The 21,225-nt window shown below is 34.0% G+C and overlaps 1 protein-coding gene across 1 annotated transcript in view; it reads right to left on the bottom strand.

Annotated features, from left to right (window-relative positions):
- LOC106459438 (tachykinin-like peptides receptor 99D) overlaps positions 1 to 21,225 on the bottom strand; it is an 86,722-nt gene that overhangs the window by 11,202 nt on the left and 54,295 nt on the right. The window contains exons 2-4 of the mRNA XM_013919057.1: positions 5,174 to 5,389; positions 2,166 to 2,316; positions 1,336 to 1,532 (exon numbers count right to left, since the gene is read on the bottom strand). Of these exons, the coding sequence (XP_013774511.1) occupies positions 1,336 to 1,532; positions 2,166 to 2,316; positions 5,174 to 5,389 (564 nt within the window). The remainder of the gene's footprint in view (positions 1 to 1,335; positions 1,533 to 2,165; positions 2,317 to 5,173; positions 5,390 to 21,225) is intronic.

Below are 21,225 nucleotides of genomic sequence, written 5' to 3'. Positions count from 1 at the left end.
ACAAATAAACAAAATCTGAAAAAATGTTACTTCTATTTCAGTAGCACTAACTAGTATTTTTACTTTACTTACAGAATTATAAGTTACTGTAAAACTGAACGACGCTTTATGTATATGTAACGAATAATATGGTCCGTGTAAATTTAGGTAAGTTATATAATTTTTAATCAACAAAAGAAATCTCAAGCCACTTTTCTTAGACTACGTATCATGGTGTTCTTGATAAAAATTATTAATATAATGAAACATCGAAAATGCAAATTATATACAACTTACTCAGAACATAAAACTGAAAAACGTGTAGCTCTCGTGACATTGTTTTGAATATAGTTGTGTGTTTTCTTTTCTTTTATTAACGTGTTTTAAAAATATTGTGGTGGTGTAATATTTTTGAAAACATTTATTCAAAATTAGATCTAACTTTGTGAAAAAGAAATTGTTTGATTGTAGTTAATGGGTTATTCTGCCCACCACGGGTATCGAAACCCGGTTTCTAGCATTCTAAGTCCGCAGATATACCGCTGTGCCATTAGAGGGCGAAAAAGAAATTAAACTCGCATATTAAAAGGTTTTATGACAAATTCAAATTTATACATCTGCTAAGCGAGTGCCATTTTTGTCAAAATTATGACACATATATATCTTTCGAAATAAAATTAATTCCCCGATGTGTAATAGGTTTGTTTTTGAATTTCGCGCAAAGCTACACGAGGGCTATCTGCGCTAGCCGTCCCTAATTTAGCAGTGTAAGACTAGAGGGAAGGCAGCTAGTCATCACCACCCACCGCCAACTCTTGGGCTACTCTTTTAACAACGAATAATGGGATTGACCGTCACATTATAACGCCCCCACGGCTGAAAGGGCGAGCATGTTTGGTGTGACAGGGATTCGAATCCGCGACCCTCAGATTGCGAGTCGAGTGCCTTAACCACCTGGCCATGCCGAGCCATGTAATAGGTAAGGTTACGGACGTACAATTCCAAAATCCGGGACTCTTTTTTTTCCCACGATGTATAGGACGCAGATATCACATTTTGTAGCTTTGTGCTCAAAGAAAATAAAATTATATTTGTGATTTAAAACATATTTTTAAGAAAGTACAAATTACCATATTCTTACCGCTCTTTGGACTAAGATACTAGCTGTATTCATCAAATGTTCTCGTCGATCTTTGGACGGAAATGTTAGCTGTATTTATTACAATATCCTTACAATCTCTGTGAAGAGAACCCCGTACGCTATATAGACGTAAGCCTGCAGAAAATTTACTTGAATTTATCGATTTCTGGCAAATTAGAAATGACTGCGATAGGTGAGGGAGTTACGTTTCTTACCTACTGTTCATCCAACAGTAAATAATAGGGTTGTACATTGAGTTAGACATGGCCAACCAATAGATACCAAGGTAGATATGCTGGACATTCCTGTAGCTGATGATTTCTCTGTGGTGGTGTGCCAGAAGAGGATAGATGTGGTAAGGAAGCCAACACACGGCAAAGATAAACACCACAACGATCATCATCTTTACGATCTTTGAAAAGTGAAAAATTAACCAATCAAACATAGACACACAGACATATATATGTATAATGGAAATATGATCTAATATAGAAGCTATTTTATAACACTATTATCATACATTTTTACACATTGGACTGAGATAGCAATCGCATTCATTACAATAATTTCCACGTACTTTGAACTGAGATTCTTGCCGTATTAATTGTAATGATGTCATCGTACTTTGAATTGAGATTCTACTCCTAATTATTAAAATATTTTCACTGTAATCTGGACTGAAATACTAATCGTATTTATTACAATGCCCTCGCCGCACCTTGAAAAAAAAAAGCGCAATTTTGTCACAATAATACGAAATTTGATTTACAACCCAATTAAAATTCTCAGCATGTAGTTAATTTCATTAACGGCCTGTCTAGTTCGTTCTTTATCTAATTTACTATACCTTATTTTAATATTAGATTACATGCAGTTAACTAAACAAACAAAAACAGCTACAATGTCACAATAGATCGGTAGTTAAAATAAATCATGCATTGTAAAGTCGATCGGTTTTAATACAATACAATACTATCTTAGCCTCTCTGGTTTACGTCGTACCTTAACTTCAAACAGTATAAATAAAGAGTTTTATGAAGCCTACCTTTCTCTTTGATTTGATGGCTTCCATCTGTGTGGCTGTACACTCTCCGATACTTTGACTACCCCAGAGCTCCTGTCCAACCCGAAAATAGGTAAATGTCATTGATGTGATGGGTATGATATAGGCCAGGACCAGAATCACTACGTTATAGCTGGGAGAAAACAACAAAAAAACAGAAGGATTGTAAATCGCCAAGACGGAAGTAAGTTAATTCACTTTATTTAACATCAGTATTGCATATTTTGTATCAATAAACCAAAGAAACAGTGGATAGATAGACACTGTATTTTTGAGGCATTTAAATATATATTACGTTTATATAATTCTCATAATCGTTACTACATTTTCACATTGAAATGTATGAGTGAAATTTGAATTATTTATTCTTTCTAAAAAAAAGGAAATCTTATTTTACACAGAGAGATATTGTAGATCGTGTGTGACACACTCACAGTTAAAAATCTACTATATAGTGATTAGTGTGACATACTGTTTTGAACGTGCTCTACAGTAGTTTGTGTGTAACACACCGTTATGTCATGAATTGTGTGCTACAATGGGTTGTATGAAACATACAGTGTTATAAATTTGTTCTACATTGCATCGTTTGTGACAAATACACACTTATGGAGTTGTTCTAATGTGGCTCGTGTAACACGCACATAGTTTTGGTTGGGCCTATTCCACAGTAAATCGTAAGACAGACAGTTATGAATTTGTTCTACGGTGGCTTGTGTGTCACATACATATATATTTATGAATCTGTTGCAGGGTGAATAGTATGTGACGCACAAACTATTATGAACTTTTTCTACAGTGGATTGTATGTGAAACACACAGAGTTATGAATTTTTTTATAGTTGATCCTGTTTGAAAGATACACAGTTTTGAATCTGTTTTACAATGAAAGGTGTGACACACACATAATACGCACATTAAGATGTTTGATTCTTATATTGATGAACGCTTATTTTAGGGGAGGGCAGATAAGAGGAAGAAAGGAAAGCATTGTTTAATATATATATATATATATATATATTAGTGTAAACGTTTACCTTTCTAGTGTATGTATATATTGCAAGTTCAATTTTATTATCATTATCCCTAAAAAAGGTATTACGATGCAGAAGAAGTGACGTATGTCTACTTGTGTAAACCTTATTCTTGCAGAACATGCAAGCTCCATTATGGTAAGCATTAACAATTCCTATTGGACTGTTTCTCCCCCATTCTACTCTCATCCAGTTTTCCGAATAGCTCTTTGTAATGACTAATCTATTACTCTTAACATTTGAGACGTCGAAAACAAAGTTTATTACGTTTGTCTGTTGAAGTAAAGTATTTTCTAAATCCCTAGGAGCATTACATGCAATTTCATAGAATTTTAAATGGCCAAACTTAGCATATGATGCCCTTTAAGCCTATGGCTGTTATATATGTTTGTTTTTGGAGATAATATTGTATACTGTTGGAATTTTAAGCAGACGTGTCTGGTAAACATGTCTCTCTACATAAGCGGAAAAGCTCCAGATTGAAATGTAAGTACAATTCTATTAAATATTTAGATTTTTGTCCATATGTATTGCAAAATAAATGTTGAGAAAAATCCATCAACATCTTTCAAACTGTGTAAAATTGCTGTTACTTTTGTTTCGATTTTATTCGTTGAAAACAATTTATATATATATATATATATATATATATAAAAGAAACAGACAAATACTAAACTATTTTTATCTGTACCCTCGGAATTTAACTTAAATATCGAAACATAAGTTTACTGTTTTGTATTTAAAGACATAAGAGTTGATAATTCAGCATTATGTTTATTTTGTTTTTCTTTTCAATTTTTAGCTCTAGATTACTTAAAATTAGAGTCATGAGACAGGTTGTTTTCTTGTAATTACATTTTACTAGTGTGAAACAACGTCGGGATCAAAACGACAAAGAGATAAATGATAGTGATAAGTTTTTCATCACCAAAGAACATGAATCGGTTACTAATATCTGGTATTCTACCATCTACTAAGTCAATTAGAAAAGGCTTAAAAGAAAATAAGATAGTTAGAGCAGAGTACATATACAAGCAGCAGAAAGGCGGCATTCGGAAAGAATGAGTAGTCTTTAGATATATCTGGTAAACACAAAGTATTAACGTCTTTACTATAATCCTGAGAGTGTTTTGGGTCTTCAAAATGTCTTTTCACCTTTTCTAGCCTACGAATATTTGATTTTGAATAGAATTAACTCTAGGAAGAATAAACAACCCATACAAAACATACTAAACTACAAACAGGATTTAAAAAGTGAACTAAACTGCAGGGGGAGAATGGGAAATGTCATGGTTATGATCTAGCGAAGACGTCAGATAAAGAAAGATCAAACAGGAAATAACGAATCGGAAAATAACAGTTAGAATAAAGCTCGTTTAGGGCTAGAAAAGATAGTATTGAAAGATACAAATGAAAAACAAAAAACTCTTGCCGAATAAATGAACTGAAAGGTCTAAATTATTGGTATGAAAACAAATCAAAGTAAATCAAATAAGTGATTAATGCAATAATGAAAGTTAAAAGTTAAAGAAAAACGATCAGTGAAGTTAGTTAGCACCAGAAAAGAAAACTAGAGATGTTTAGTTATTCAGTTCTTTATTTTCTTTTCAGAGATACTGTAAGTCAAGGTTGACCTGTACTATAAGAATATCAAAGAAAAACAGTTCTAAAGGTCTGCAATTCATATCCGATCGGATAGGAGTTTTCAAATCTCCCAAACCTGATAAAGGTACTGTAACGTTATTCCTGGGTTAACTATGCTAAAGCAGGTCCCCCATTTAAAGTAAATAACAATAATATAACGATTGTCTATTCAAAGGGGTTCTTTCAGTGGTCTCTTAAGTATTGTATTTACTTTAGAGGTAAATATGTTACAGAAAAGTTTAAATGAATACACTATGAGTCAACATCTTTATCGAATATGATGCAGTTATGCAACTAATCTTCCAAACTTACATATATTCAGTGTAGCTTTGCGTGGTTGGTCCGTCTGGCCAAACCATGTAACAGATAACTCGGTAATCTCCGTTTGAATACTCTTCTTTCATGGTTGTAGAATAAAGAATATATGGCAGAGACAAGATACTGCTAGCAACCCATATCCATAGAGTGATGTTAAGAGTTGTTACTCGGGACATTCGGGGTTTCAGTGGATGCATGATGGCCATGTATCTGTGAGAGAAATTGAAATAAATAATTTTCAGAGAAACAAGTCGAAATAGATATATTTATTGTTAAGCGTTTTTGAAATTTCATTGCAAATATTTGATATCCAGGCCACATGGAAACCAATACGAGAAAGCCCCATCACAGATCTCTTTCTTTGGTCGACTTTCTCAAACCATAGTAATTTCCTGTAAATTTTTGATCTTCTTTCTATGGATCCGAATCCTCCGAATTATAAGATTATTTAAGTCATAAAAACAAGAAGAATTGTGGTTATTTTGGAATGAAATAACGAAACAAAACAGTTGAAACAAAGTGCACATGATTACGATTTATTTATACATCTTACTAAAAGGGACAGATTTTGATAAAAGAAATACAGTTCATGTGGAATCATTTATAAATCAAACGATACTCGAAGCTGAAATGTGAGTCTGGGATGTTGCAAAATGGACAATATAGGAAATTATTTGTATTTCGATAAATTCATACACATGTAACAAAAAGACATAGAAAAGAGAAACCCCAAACTAAAGTATGTCAAGTATTTTTATTTTATTTTTGAAAAAATATTGAAACAAAAGGGTTAATATTCTTCCAAATAAGTGTCGACAAGAAATTTGGGTCAATGAAGAGTAAAGAAATGGAAAAGGGTAAAAACGCGGAAGGAAAAAGAGAATAAAAACCAAAGGAAACAAAGGGGGGAACTAAACTGTATACTAACTATTGGTTTTGTCGCTGAAGCCGCATCGTTATTGAGCCTTTGCTTTTTTGTTTCTTTGATTCCGAAATTCGCGCAAAACTACGTAAGGGTTACCTGCGTTAACCGTCCCTAATTTTGAGCTACTAGACTAAAGGGTAAGCAGCTAGTTAACAGCATCCATCGCCAATTCATGGGATTTGATCGCATTAATATAACGCACCTGTGTCTTCAAAGTGCGGAGCGCATTGTTAGTGAATTATAGACCCTCGGAGCCACAACCTATCATGCTAACCACTTGGCAACGCCAGGATATGTAAAACACGGTGAAAATTTTGGAATAATCTTGGGAATCCTAACTGAGGGTATGAGTCGACTCTGTCATATATTTGGTAGAATATTTACCCCTGTTGAAATTGAAATATGATCATTTCGCGCTGCTGGAGAGAACTATAGAAATTTATTAAGTCTCATGTATTAATAGCGATATATTACTTACTGTAATGTATTTTTTCATCCCTTTATCATTTATAGGAACAATCTCAAGTATGTGTTTGTATATATAATATGCCCCCCATTGGCACAGCGGTGTGTCTGTGGACTTACAACACTAGTTCTAGTATCATGAATTATATTAATTGTAAATAGGTGATTAAATCAACACAATATGAAAATAATGAAATTAATACAAATAAAAGCCAAAAATTTCACAATGAGACATTCGAAAATCGAAAAAATTGTCTATTTCTAGTCCTTTTCATTACAATCAAGTCATAATGGAAAATGTCTGTGGTGATAGTTCCCAAAAGCGTTGGGGATATTCCGTCTATGAGACATGATCCAAACGCAAATGTCGAAATAGTTAGCAACCACGAAGAACCAATTAGGGGTTAGTGCTGAGAGTTTAAAACCACAACGTCTCAACTGCTACTGCCTTTCACTGTTGGTCCGGCATGACCAGGTGGTTAGGGCGCTCGACTTGCAATCTGAGGGTCGTGGGCTCGAATCCCCGTCACACCAAACATGCTCGCTCTTTCAGCCGTGGGGGCGTTATAAGTGACGGCCAATCCCACTATTCGTTAGTAAAAGAGTAGCCAAAGAGTTGGCGGTGGGGGGTGACGACTAGTTGTCTTCCCTCTAGTCTTACACTGCTAAATTAGGGACGGCTAGCGCAGATAGCCCTCGTTAAGGTTTGCGCGAAATTCAAAAAACAAACAACCAAACAAACTTTCACTGTCTGCGGCCAGTTGTGTGAAGGCAGTCACCCCTGATCGTTAGACATAATAAAGCCTTGTAGTAGAATAAACCACTCTATATTTATACAGTTTTAAGACTTCCAACCTCTACCCTTTTCAACAAGTACTAAAAATGTTGTTAAATGATGTTAAGTAAAGTAATCATCCCAATGTTTAGATATAAAAATAACCTTGCAGCAGAAACAAACCACTCTATTTCTACTTTTACAAGTTTGGAATTTCACACAAAGCTACACGAGGAATATCTGCGCTAGCCGTCCCTGATTTATCAGTGAAAGACTAGAGAGAAGGCAGCTAGTCATCACCACCCACCAACAACACTTTCACCAATGAATAATGTGATTGACCGTCACATTATAACGCCCCACAATTGAAAGGGTGAGCATGTTTGGTGTGACGGGGATTCGAACTCGCGACCCTCAGATTTCGAGTCAAGTGCCCTAACCACCTGGTCATGCTAGGCCACTTTTGTAAGATTCTCAGCCTATATTTTTTTAAAGTTATTACAAAATGATGTTCAATGGTGCTAAATAGATATATAAACCAACGTGTGACATTGTTTAAACTTTCTATTATTATAAATTTAAAATAAATAAATCTGTTTGTTTTGTTGATTTTCACGTAAACCTGTTCGAGGGATATCTGCGCTAATCGCCTATAATTAAAAAGTGATAAAATAGAGGGAAGATAGCTCGCTACTCAACACCACCGACTGCCATATATTGCACTACTCTTTTACTAACTAAAAGTGGGATTGACCGTCGCATTATAACGCCCTCACGGCTGAAAGGGTGAGCATATTTGGTGAAAGGAATCGAACCTATGAGCTAAGAGTAATAGTAAAAGGTTTTTATTTTATAAAATATTTTTGTTTCATTTTATTAAATACTTTGAGCAAAATAAAATTAGTTCCTGGTGTGTATTAACAAAATGTCAAAGTTGTCAAAGTTCTATGCTTTTATCTTTTGAAAAATTAAATCTCATTAGCAACGTTTTTATCTTATTAGGCCCTCAGAAGTCGTTACGGTTAATAAATTTGTAAAGAACTTCGCATTAAGAATGTCAACTTTCACGAGAAGAACTGGAGCATAAAATTTTCAAAGTGAGAATAAAGAGACTTGTATGAGCAACGTTTTCTTTTACTGTTGAAAAGAAAACTGAAAAATAAATAATATACCTTAGACATGGAAACGTTATGAATTGTTTATTGGTGCTTGTTGCGAAAAAAAAGATAGAGCAATGGTATCAGAAGTCAATAAAAACGCTTAATATATAAAATTTACCATCAAAGATTATTTATTGGAATGCGTTTCTTTCAATTCAGCAGATAGTTAATCAGAGCTCTATATTAATTGATTGTTACCTAGCAATCTCAATACCAATAACACATAAGAAGTAATGCGATATAATAGCCAAAACTATTAAGCTTAACAGGTGATATTCACATAATAGCTTTTGTCATACTATTTTATATTTGTTGTAGTGAATTATGTTAAAGATTTAAGGTAAGATACAAAAAAACGTTCTGCAATCTTATAAAACTTGGTAGGAAAAAAACAAAAAACGTTTCGTAGCCCAATGTGGTGCACTAGATTTTGTACTTGACAGTTTCGTGTCGTTATATAGTAACTGCACAACATGCGTTAGTAATATGTAAAGCATGTTGTATGCTTTTTATTTTAGCAAATATCTCTTGTTTTATGTCTTGATATCCAGAACAGGATGAACGTGTCGTTATGCAAAGTTTAGCTGCCATATTACTCGGCTGCTGTTTGTAACTTAACATAAATCTGAAGTCAGTGTAACATTATATTGCTTTCCATTCGGATCTCTCTCTCTTGTGAAGAAACGTGACTGTTCATAAAACTTGCTTTTCTGAATAGAAATTTAAATAGTAGAGGCGGAAAGCCGTGTTTAAATGTCACTTCAGTAAAATTACTACTAATGTTTTACGGCGAGATTGGGTAACGCTGTATCAATAAGAATTTGACGTCAAACCTTCCTCTTCAGTTTAGTTCTTACTGCTTCATTTAATCTTCTCATTGTATGATTATTATATTTATCTCTTTTTTTATCAAAACGAAAGGCGTAATTCTATCTTCTTTCTCAAGTCCCCCCCCCCACCATTCCCCCAAAAACTTTTCTCTACTCTCTTTGGAATAAGTTCAAGTATTATATACATTTTCGTAGGTTAGTATTGTTGGAAGTTGTATATATATTTGTATAACTTAGTACCAGTTATAGATTTATATATATATGTATTATTTTCTGTAGGTTGGCATCAGTGGGAGGGTTTTGTACGTATACATTTCTCTCTAGGTTGGTATCAGTGGGTGATTTTGATGTGTTTTTTTGTATGTTAGTATTAGTGGAAGGCTTTTGTAACTAATATATTTTTCTGTAGATTGGTATCAGTTGAACAGGAACACTAAAACGCAGTCAAGCTGCTGCAGTCTTCACATATTCCAGTAAACGGTATCTTCAGGTAGGTATCGGGTTCCAAACCCATGAATGATTAATAGCAAAGGCATTTTCGCTCCAACGTCTGTAGGTCATGTGAAGTAATTACGCTGAAGTATTTTCCCTTACAGTATCCCACATCCAACATCTACATTAATAAGTTCACACAATCCTTCAGCTTAATTGAATAATTCTTACCCCTTATCAACATTTCTCATCTTTATGAAGCAACTTCTCAGAATTCACCAACTATCAATAAATTTTACCTCCTCACTTACATTCCTTTCTTTCCCAAGTAGCCACAAAGCACTTTCTGCTGCATTATGAAGCTCGGTAATCACATTACTGGCTTCCTTCATACAATAAAACTGACAACACCACAGCTTATATCGTCCAGGAAAGCCAGTGATTTCAATTGACACAAATCCCATCTGAAGGTTGATATCGCTCCTCAACACCTTTGCAGCAATCAGTTACCACGAGCTGATACCACTACCCAAAGTTGCTCGCTTATAGATAGAATATTGAGTAAAGTGCACCTTCTTGGTTCTGAAGGGTGTCAATGACAGGATCTCGCTTTTCCTTGGATTGAGGATTGAGCTTCATTCTAGTCTAGTCCATGAGTACTTGCAACTGCGAGAGTTTCTTTATTGTCTTAAGCAAGACAGGGCACAAAACTTAAAAGCCTGCATAGGTTGCTTTCAACAATACTTACACACAACACTCTTTCAAATGATAGGCGCGCTGTCCGCATATAACATCTATCACCATCACATTCAACCGGGTAGAAATGGCACATCCTGCCTCCAACCTCTACCAGTTGCAAACTTCCAACAGTACTGTTCAACCAGATACCCTTTCCAATACCCAGAGAAATCCCATTGTGAAATACATAAACTTGTGCGAAACTGATCCAAAGGCATTTGTAAAGTCTAACTAAAAATCATCCACACACCCTCATTCTGCTTATCATTGTGTCCCAAATCACCTGTGCGTGTTCAAAACAGCCGGAAAGACCACAACTACAGCTTTTTTTGCAATGATACATCCACGAGTGCAATAGCCATCACAACGTTGGAGATCTGTTTCAATAGAAACATAGTATGGAGCTGTTCTGTACAGGAAATATTCTTCTCTTTCTGGATATACAGATTTTCAGCTCCACACACAGACACAATGCATTCAGAACTACCTTCATTCGTGACACTACTGTGAGAATTCGCACTAAATCTTCAACATATTTGAGCAGTATTTGAATAACGTATAAAAAAGCCTGTTTCACCTGCTGCATTACCTGCACGCGCCTTCTTCACAAATTCACATCTATACTTTTATTTATATATGTATATAAATTTAATTCTGTAGGTTTGAATGAATATAAAATTAGTATACAAGCTGTTATCGAATTAAGACGAGTCATTTTCTAGTATTCAGAAATATACAGTTCAACTACATTAATCTGAATAGAACTTCAGTGATTTTTAACATTAGTGGAAATAAACTATGTATCGTTAAACCGCACAATGGTCGTAAGTTTATGCTAAAACTTTTTATCCCTAACTCATTCCCAGCGGCTGGTTATGTCATGGTATACGTTTTCTAGATACATTACTTATTTATTTATAAAAAAACTCAAGGACCTAATTTTTTATGAAAATTATATTTCATTGGTAATCAGAAACCTGCATTATGTTATCAGTTTTGTCGGTGAACCTGCTCCGAGACATTCAGATGGACCATAACTGCCAGTTAGCCTCTCACCAAAACCACACAAACTTGTAACTGAAAATCAGGCAGCATACTGTAGAAAACGCACTAACATGCGAGTTATTCTTGATGAGAAACTGACGATTGCTTGACATGGTACAAATTACCTACATATATAGCGTATAATATTCCGGCAAATAAAACCTTTTGACAATTAGCGAGTATAAAGACACCGTTGGCGCTTTTGAAAACATTTATTTTCAAGTTAGATTATTGTTTTTATATTTAAACTAATATGAATGTTATGTTATAATTTTATTTCCCAATGTTGCTTGGTCTTGATTATCAAGTTGATACAGTAACTCTGACGTGTACGAATGTAATTAACTTCTTCGGAGAAGCTCACCACCATGATGTGAGATTTTGTTTTTGCAACAGTCAGATGTTTGTGACTACAGAAGAAATGAAAGAAACACTGTGCTTAAAGAATGTGACTGAGGGAAATCAGTAGAATCTATAAAAGGTCAGTAGTGACGTATAAGTGATTCCTGGCGGCTTACCTTGTTTTAGACCATAGCTTTTGTCAAAGAAAACTAAATCTAAAAATGTTTTCTGTTTCAAAATTGTGACTAAAAAGGGCTTTACGTAAGTAGTTAATACTATTATTGTATGACCAACAAGAAATGTGTATACATTGTGTTGATATACAATGCATTCCGTTATAGGATTCAGCACACAATAAACACTTAGATGATACAGGTTCAAATATAAAATTATTCTCTTTTTGTAATATACTTCACGTCAAAGACCTTTTTTTTGTCGCATATATTGAACATATTTCTCCGTATTTGCCTTTGCGTGCAGGAATTATGGTATTTTTATATATCACACATATGGTTTAACACATGAAAAAACACCAAGGAAGGGATGAAATTCCATTCCTGATGAGATCAGTTTACTGGGCTTTTCTGTTTTCTACTTTACATTGATTATGACAGATACAGAGTTAAAAGTTTTTCTTTCACTGCAAAGTTAAAATATTTAAAGATGAATATATAATGTTATCTAAGAAAGACCTCTCCAGAAAACGTACTTTTTTTATAATATCATGGAATCTAGTACCATTAATGCATTAAGTGAAATAATATTTGAAAGTAATTTTACACCAGACCATATTTTGAAGAAAGATTGATTTCAGGTTGGTACAGGTTATTTTATTAGATATACACTACTGTTCATTTTAAGTTTAATACGAGAGTATTATTTAGTTTATATTGCGCGATTGTTAAAGTAAGTTATTTCTAGAAGCTATAGTTATGACAAGTTTGCTTACGTAACTGTTTACGAATAATTTGTTGCGTAGTTCAATTGTTGTGAATTAACGTCATGTTACTCGAAACTTATGAATTTTCTCCTTGCTTTAAGTGAGTATTGTTACGTCATAACTCTCGTAGTTTGTAGAAAGTTCTAGACCTAAGTCGGACAGTATATATATAGGCGACCAATTTAGTGCAAGAAAGTTAAGTTAGTGAAAGTGAAATTAAAGTTAAATTTTGTGTGAGTTTAGCAGTAATGGGCGATTTCTAATGTGTGCATCACAGCTTGTATTTTAATAACAAATATAAAGAAGAAGAATTTGTCTTGTGAAAGGATGTTCTAAAGTAATTGAACCCGCCTTTATGGACTTTGACAAAAAGGAGACAAATTATTTAAAGCTCAGGATACAACTGTGGTAACCAATAGTTATTGTGGCGACTTTTAAAGTGTAATAATCGCAGATTGTATTGTAATAACAGAGTAGAGAAGAATAATTCGTCTTGTGAATTGGGTTTTAAAGTAACTGAACCAGCCTGTGCGTACTTTTGACGAAAAAGAGACGATTATTTAAAGCTCTGGATTCAACTGTGGTGATTAACTGTGTAACAAACATTTGTATATACATTTGACTTGTTTTGAAAATATTGTTTTAAAATAAGTGGATTGTGTACTGTCCGTTTATTGTTGAAATTTATTGACAACAAGTCACAGACACCTACTGTAAAGAATTGCGGCCTCTATAAAACCTGACATATATATGACATTATCACATAAAGTCTAGTTTTAAAACCCAATGAGAAACAAAGAATGTGAAATAAATAAAAATGATATATTTTCAAGTTATGTTTTAATTTATAAAAACTTTAAGAAGAGAGAAACAATTATGAAAGTGTTTGTTTTTTTTGGGGGGGGGTTAATGCCAATTATAGTAACTACTGAGCAAAGCGATCCTAGAAAGAAATATGGTAATGAAATCAAAAGTTGCGCGAATTGTACTGCCCGTAGGGGTAAAAACCTATATTAAACAAATATGCTGATGTTGATGCTTGGAGCAAAATAACATAAAGGTTTTCTATGCCTGATTGAATAAATACATTTAACATATCAACAAACACACATTCCCAAAATAGGGTTTCTTCATTTGTTAGAGTTTTCACTTTCGCCATAAACTTAGTTTGCTACTGTTTGAAGAAAACTTATCACAAAGTAATGGCAGTTTGCTTTGAAGTGCGCTAATGCATAAGCAGGCTAATTATGAAGTTAATGGCCGGACGTGGCCTAGTGGCTAGCGTGTTCAGACTGTAAGTCCGAAGTTGTTACAAAAAAAGAGTATGATTAGTTTGAAGTCGTGTGTGCATTACATTCGATCAGATAAAAGAAGATCAAGTTTTGCCGGTGGGCGCGTCTGATTGCCTCCAGTCTATCAACAACTATGACCTTGTGTAGCTTTGTGCAAAATCCAGAAAATACACAAACAGTGAAGTTAGTTTGTTTAGAAGTGCATTTGTGTCTCAAAAGGTGATCACAAAATTTCAAACTGTTCTGAATTTCACTAATGTTTTAGCAAACTGGTGAACTTTATTCAGCAGTTCTCTAAAGCCACAAAACTGGCCATAGTTAGTTTACTAAGAAGTTCGCCAATACCTTATAAAAAGATCAAAGAGTTACACACTTTTTGCTTTAAAGTGTTATAAGCTTTAGCTTACGTGCACTATTTGATATGAAAAAAAAATCGAAACTTTATCTTGTATAATGCATAGTCTAAAGAAGTACATATCTAATCCTGTTAATATCTTCTAAAAATAACTTGTAATAAATTATATGACTTTGAGGTAATACCACTGGTCGAGCATTCTGCAGGTGATATTAAGGCGTGAATGTAAAGCGCGAGATTGGAAACTAGTTTTATGCCGAAACAACACAACAGTAGTTTTTATTGTCAGTGTTACATGATTATTTATTTGATAGTAGATAAAATACTGTACTTTGTTCTGGACACATTGTTAAAATGAAACAAAAATACATGGGTGGATGTAGGCTGTCTGGCTAATAAGTTGGGTTTTCGTAGTCTAGTCAAATGTGATGTTTTCAGCGTGTATCGTTAAAAATAGTTATTCTTACGGGGCTTTGTTGTACAAAGAAATTCGCATCAAATAGTAATGAAAACTTAGGGAACAGAAAAGAGTGAATATCACTTGCTTTTAGTTAATATTTAATGCACCAGGAACACTTTCAGCCGTGAAACGTATGTTATTAGCTAATTTAAAACAAACACGGCCAGGCACTGAAGCTTGAAAGTAATGCTTTACGAGGTTCTTTATCCCAAGAAATGAATATCTTTCTAATCAACCCGTTCTTTGAAGCTTAAAGTGAGACAGTTCTTCGCCTTGCACGTTTCATTGAAAGCATTAATTAAAACTTGTTCCAACACAAAAACTAATTCCGATTTTCTTCTTTTTCTATTGAAGTTTGATAATTTGAATTAGCTTTACGATAAGTTTGCATTTCTTATCGAAACATTCACGCCGATTCCTATTCTTGATGTATTAGCTGTACTCATTATAAAAACGTAAAAGGAATGTTCAGTTAAAAGTATAATTTCTAATTACTGCTGTTGGTTTAAAACGAAATTGCAGTCATATCTAGCCATTTTAAGTTAGTAAACTATTTAAAAGTTTCATTTTCCATGTGAACCAGTTAATTTCCCAGAGTCAAAGATGCGTTATTTTCGAAGTAGCATAAAAGTATTATTATTCATTATATCTTATATTAAATACTCACTACGCTTCACATATACCGTCATACCTTAGTGTAATGAGATGTAGCTTCTACAGTTTTAAAACTCTTGAAAGTGTTAAATGATTTTGTATTCAACAGGATTTTCACAATGTTAATGAACAGGACTTTCAGACTGGTACTAAACAGGTTTTTCAGAATGGTATTGAGCAGCATCTTCTTAGTAGTGATAAATATTGCCTCCAGAATGGTACTGAAAAACCTTCAGAATTAGTACTGAATATAATTGTTAGAACCGTAAGACATTGGGAAAGTATTGATTCAGAATAGGATTTTCGAAACGGTATTGTATAATACCTTCAGAATAATTCTAAGTACCATCGTCAGAATGGTGCTTAAGAACGTCTCCAGAACGGTATTAAACAGAATCTTCAGAATAACACTGATGGTCAATTCAGTATAGTAATGAATCACATCTTCAGAATGATACTGAACAAACTTTCGGTATCATTTTCCGCCTTTTATGTTCCCAATACAGCCATGAAAGAGCGAAGAGTATACCTGGATCAGATGTGGTGCAGTCTCCCGCTGTGGTGTGATATTTTTTTTTTTTGGTTCCACACCTCATGGTCTTTCTTTTGGCACTTCCTATAAAAAGATAATTTTTTCACCGGCCCTCCACCAGTTCAGTGTGGGAGTCAGTATCTTCAGAATGATACCGAACAAACTTTCAGGACGGTTAAATTTTATGATATGTTTTCAGAACTCCGAATTTATGTTAATTGTCTGTGACTGCGTAAAAAGGTAAGATATAGAGTACGCAGCTGCATTTTTACCACCTTTTTGCGTAAATTTAGAATAGCTTTGTAACTACGTAATTAAATCATTATAGGTTTTATTTTTCTGGTGTATTGGGTTAGTACTTTATATCAGTTTGTTGTACGGATAGTTTTCATTAATATTTAAATCAATTTAATATTACTTTAGTTATAATCTACGTAGTGAGCTTACTTTTAATTAGTTCATATATATACGTATATAACTTTGTATCTAGAGCATGTTACGAAATTAAGATTTTTCTCTTCCAAACACGGTTAAAAGAGGAATGAATAATTCTTTTAATCAGCAACTACGAAAACAGAATCTAATTTAGATTCCAAGAAAACAGACAATGGTGTTCACTATCCTGAAATTATTTTGTGGCAGTCTTAGAAATTGTATAAAACTAACAGAACGGATTCCACCGAACTTCTCGGCAGCGAAGAGCTGGAAGTGGATAGGGATTAGCCCTCATTGGGTTTTGCTGTAGGATCTATTCTAAGAACTTCACAATAAACTTGATCTAGTACAATTCATAAAACTGATTGCTTTCCATAAAGAACTCACTGACTTTAATCTAACTTTCCAGAACAGAGCGGGATATAAGTAGAGAGAAACCGTTACTAGAAAAACAAACAACAAAAAGTACATTGAGATCATTTTAGTGACTTTATTTACGAAATATAAAACCCACATAAAAGTTGGTGCCTTCATTGGCCCAGCTGTAAGTGTGAATGCTTAAAACATTAAACTCTGGTTTCGATACCCGTGGTGGGCACAGCACAAATAGCGCATTGTGCAGCTTTGTGCTTAAAAACAAAGAAACAAAATACAAGTTGGTTGGTTTCACAACATGTGTCTCGGCCGAGGGAATGAAACAATGCAAAAAAAGAAGCGAATTTAGATTAACCCAGAAATTTAATCAGGCCATGTTCAACATAGAATCAAATACTGACATACAAATAAACACAAAAATACAGCAGAAGTGAGCAGTCTATATCAGAAGAAAGTTAATACAGATACAACTTACTCCATGAAGCTAATGCACAACTATTCAAGCTTCATACCAATATGCACACTCACGTACAAAGAAAATTTACAAATAGAAACGAAATTCACTGATCGATTCTAAAAACAAGAAACCTCCTAACTTTACATACATACATAAAGGCACAGTAATAGACTTAAGTAATTGAACATTAATAGAACTGGAAGAAAATGTACTAAGTAAGAAGTTAAACTTCGCTCTAGCACATGGCAAAATGCCCGTCTTATATATAGTTGCAACCACAGAAGACGCATCGTATAGACTATGGGAAGAGGAAGGGGAAAATCAGAACCAAAATAAAGTAATAAGTCAAGAAAGCCATTAAATGTAAACCTCACTATAATAACAATACAATAGAAGAAACTATTTCAAGAACTTAAAGAAAGACAACCTCATAATACTTCTACCAGCAGGCAAGGATAATTAAGACAAAGTGGAATACACCATGAAGCTCTCAACTCTAGTTGTAGATAGATGATCATTACAGAAAGATTAAGTAACTCATTAGCTAGCATGGGAAAACCGAACCATCCCTTCAAGAAACATCAGAAAGGATTTGGAACAGAAACAGTCAAACAAGTAAGAATACACCAAGGCACCACCCCATAAATCCTTAAATTAACAAACAAGATTACTTTCTTCGTGTCATAATAAAATATAGGGATTCATTTGTCACCCCTCAGCTAGATATCTTGTATCAGAAAATAAACCATAACCCGAGCATTTTCTGAAAGTGGACTTTCCTTCATCAGGGGTGGCAAATTAGTAGTTGTAACACGTTGATCAGTTATGTGGTCGTTGTACCTGAAGTGAGAGCGAAATACTGACATAAAATAAGAAATAAAACTTACATACGCATATTATTGAATTTAATTCCTCGAGTTTTCCCTTAATATTCCACTCTTCCAATTCCTGTATCATTAAATACTTTTGTTGATAAATCTCATAATTGTTTTGGACATTACTTCTTGCACAAACACATATTCTTGTAAGCTATACTTATTTTAAAAATACCCTTTCTCTTTGATTTTTATCCTCTACACACACATAAACAAGTAATACTACTTCACAAATTATAATGTTTCACTTCCGGTACAACGACGACATAACTGATCAACTTGCTCACAGTGGACATTTGCCGCTTACCTTTAATGAACGAGAGTCCACTTTCCGAAAGCGCTTGGGTTCTTGGATTTCTTTTGTGACGATCCTGCTTGCTTTTAAATATCATGACTAGATATCTTGTAGATATATCATCATCAACAAGCAAATTATCCTCATCTTTTAAGAATCCAGTCCACTTTATATAGATTATGAAAAATAACCACGATAACTTCACAAGATACAACTCTCAGCTTTGATGTATTCAAACTATTCACTAACGTATCAACACTAAACATTACAGATGCTCCGCCAATTACTTGAAAATGGCAATCAGTTAACGAATAATCTCCACAATAATAGAACTCGCGTCCTTTTGTATCAGCACAACTTACTTCCAACAACAATAAAGCTTAACCATGGACTCACCTCTATCACCAGTTCTTAGAAATCTCTATATGGAACACTTTGAAGTCGACGCCCTTAGAACATTCCCTCTACGCCTCAAGGTTTGACCCAGATATACTGATGATACGTTCTTAATATAACCACACAACACACTACGAACAAGATCCAAGAATTCATGAGCCTCCTGAATAGACTACATCCAACAATACTGTATATAATAGGAGTAGAAGATAAGCTCCTATTTCTAAAAGGGGCGGTTACAAAGGATACATAAGTCATGTACCATATGGGTTTATAGGAAACTTACATAAGATTGATAATATACCAGACAACACATATTCAATCAGGATACACATAGTAACATACACACTCGGCAGGGAAGTTCACATAATGAAACCAAACACACTGATCAATTCTCATCTATAAATACCTCAATAGTGTAAAAGTGGGCGTAATAAACCGAACAGATCGCAGAAGAAACTAAGTCTGTAATAAAAAAAGTTGCTAGGAAGAGGGAATAAAAATGCATCACTACCCCCCCCCCCCACTGACAGTGGATACCTTAAATACTTGATAAAAATATAAACACTAAGAATAAGCAGTAAGTAAATTACAACCATATTCCCCTATTTCAAAGTCTTTCTGAAAACACGCAGAGGAAATGTAAACAGCATAAAGTAAGAACAGTACTCAGAAGGTACAATATAATAGGTCACAGTTGGTACATACCAAACCACCTAAAGACTTAATGGAGAGCAAAAATACCATTTATAACATCCGTCGTGAATTGGAGAATTAAAAACCAACATAGGTTAAATATCCGGAGCATGATAGCAACATAACATTATTTGATATCGATCTATCTGCAATAGCCCATCACGCCACAGAAGACAATACAATAAAATGGAATAATACGAAAAGAATGGGATACAAAACACGCGATACAAACATGATAAAAGAAACCTTGCACATCAACTAAACTGATAGCATATTCAGTCAAATTAGCATAGAAGTTAACAAATCTGAATACGTTTCTCGAAAGCATTCAAATAAAAATAGTTAGGTGATGCAAGTCCAAACAGGGAAGACCACAGACAAGTCCTTAGCTAGATATATTGTATCAGAAAATAAACCATAACCCGAGCATTGAAAATATTGATATACACAAAATACAGAAGAACGTGAGCAGTCTATATCAGAAGAAAGGTAATTAGACTCTATGAAGCTAATGCACAACTATTTAAACTTCATACCAATATGCACACTCACGTGCAAAAAAAAATTAACAAATATAAACTAAATTCAATGATTGATTCTAAAACAAGAAACCTCCTAACTCTACAAACATACTTAAAGTCTAAAACGATACAAAGACAACATAATACTTCTACCAGAATTATTCACAGTTATGTACTATTACAGAGACGTAACAGCCTTTTCCAACCTAAAATATTCATACACTTAGATCATACAAATGTGTCCAGATCCAAGATTTATAATTCCTAAGACAAATATATACTGGACAATTAATTACATTGGAAAAACAAAGGAATATCGACCAATTTGGAATACTAGAACAATATAGAGAGATCAGCAACAAGTCGTACTCCAACCGTGGTAAGCAAAATGTGGCGTCTTGTAACGTGAGAGTTCACGAACACAAAGGTCAGATGCAAAAGCTGTTCACTTATTCAAAGCAATAGTATGCAGCACAACCAAGAAGGATCTCCGTCTGAAAACTAGGCCAACAGGGTATGCGTTCACTTATAGTAGCTGCACAATGAAACGGGAAATCGATGCTATTCGATACGAAAACATGCCGGACCCAGCTCCCATAAATTTTTGTACAATCATAATGTTGAACGGGCACTAGAAAACCATTGCCCTCGTACACTAGATGGATTGTGGAAGGCTAGCTGGGAAGAATTGTGTATTTTGGACACGACAACCTCGTGACAGTTTGTTTTGAAATTGAAATATTATCCTTTCGCGCTGCTGGAGAGAACTATAGAAATGTATTAAGTCTAATGTATTAATAGCGATATATTATTTACTGTAATGTACTTTTTTCATCCCTTTATCATCTATAGAAATAATTTCAAGTATGTGTATATATATATATATATAAATCAATAGTTCTGATAAAATAAATTATATTAATTGTAAATAGGTGATTAAATCATCACAATATGAAGATAATGAAATCAATATAAATAAAAGCCAAAAATTTCACAATGAGACATTAGAAAATCGAAAAAATTAGTCTATTACCAGTCCTTGTCATTACAAT

This window comes from Limulus polyphemus, unplaced genomic scaffold, assembly GCF_000517525.1.
Source record: "Limulus polyphemus unplaced genomic scaffold, Limulus_polyphemus-2.1.2 Scaffold608, whole genome shotgun sequence".
Classification (NCBI taxonomy): Eukaryota; Metazoa; Arthropoda; class Merostomata; order Xiphosura; family Limulidae; genus Limulus; species Limulus polyphemus.
This window is presented reverse-complemented; position numbering and strand designations above follow the sequence as displayed.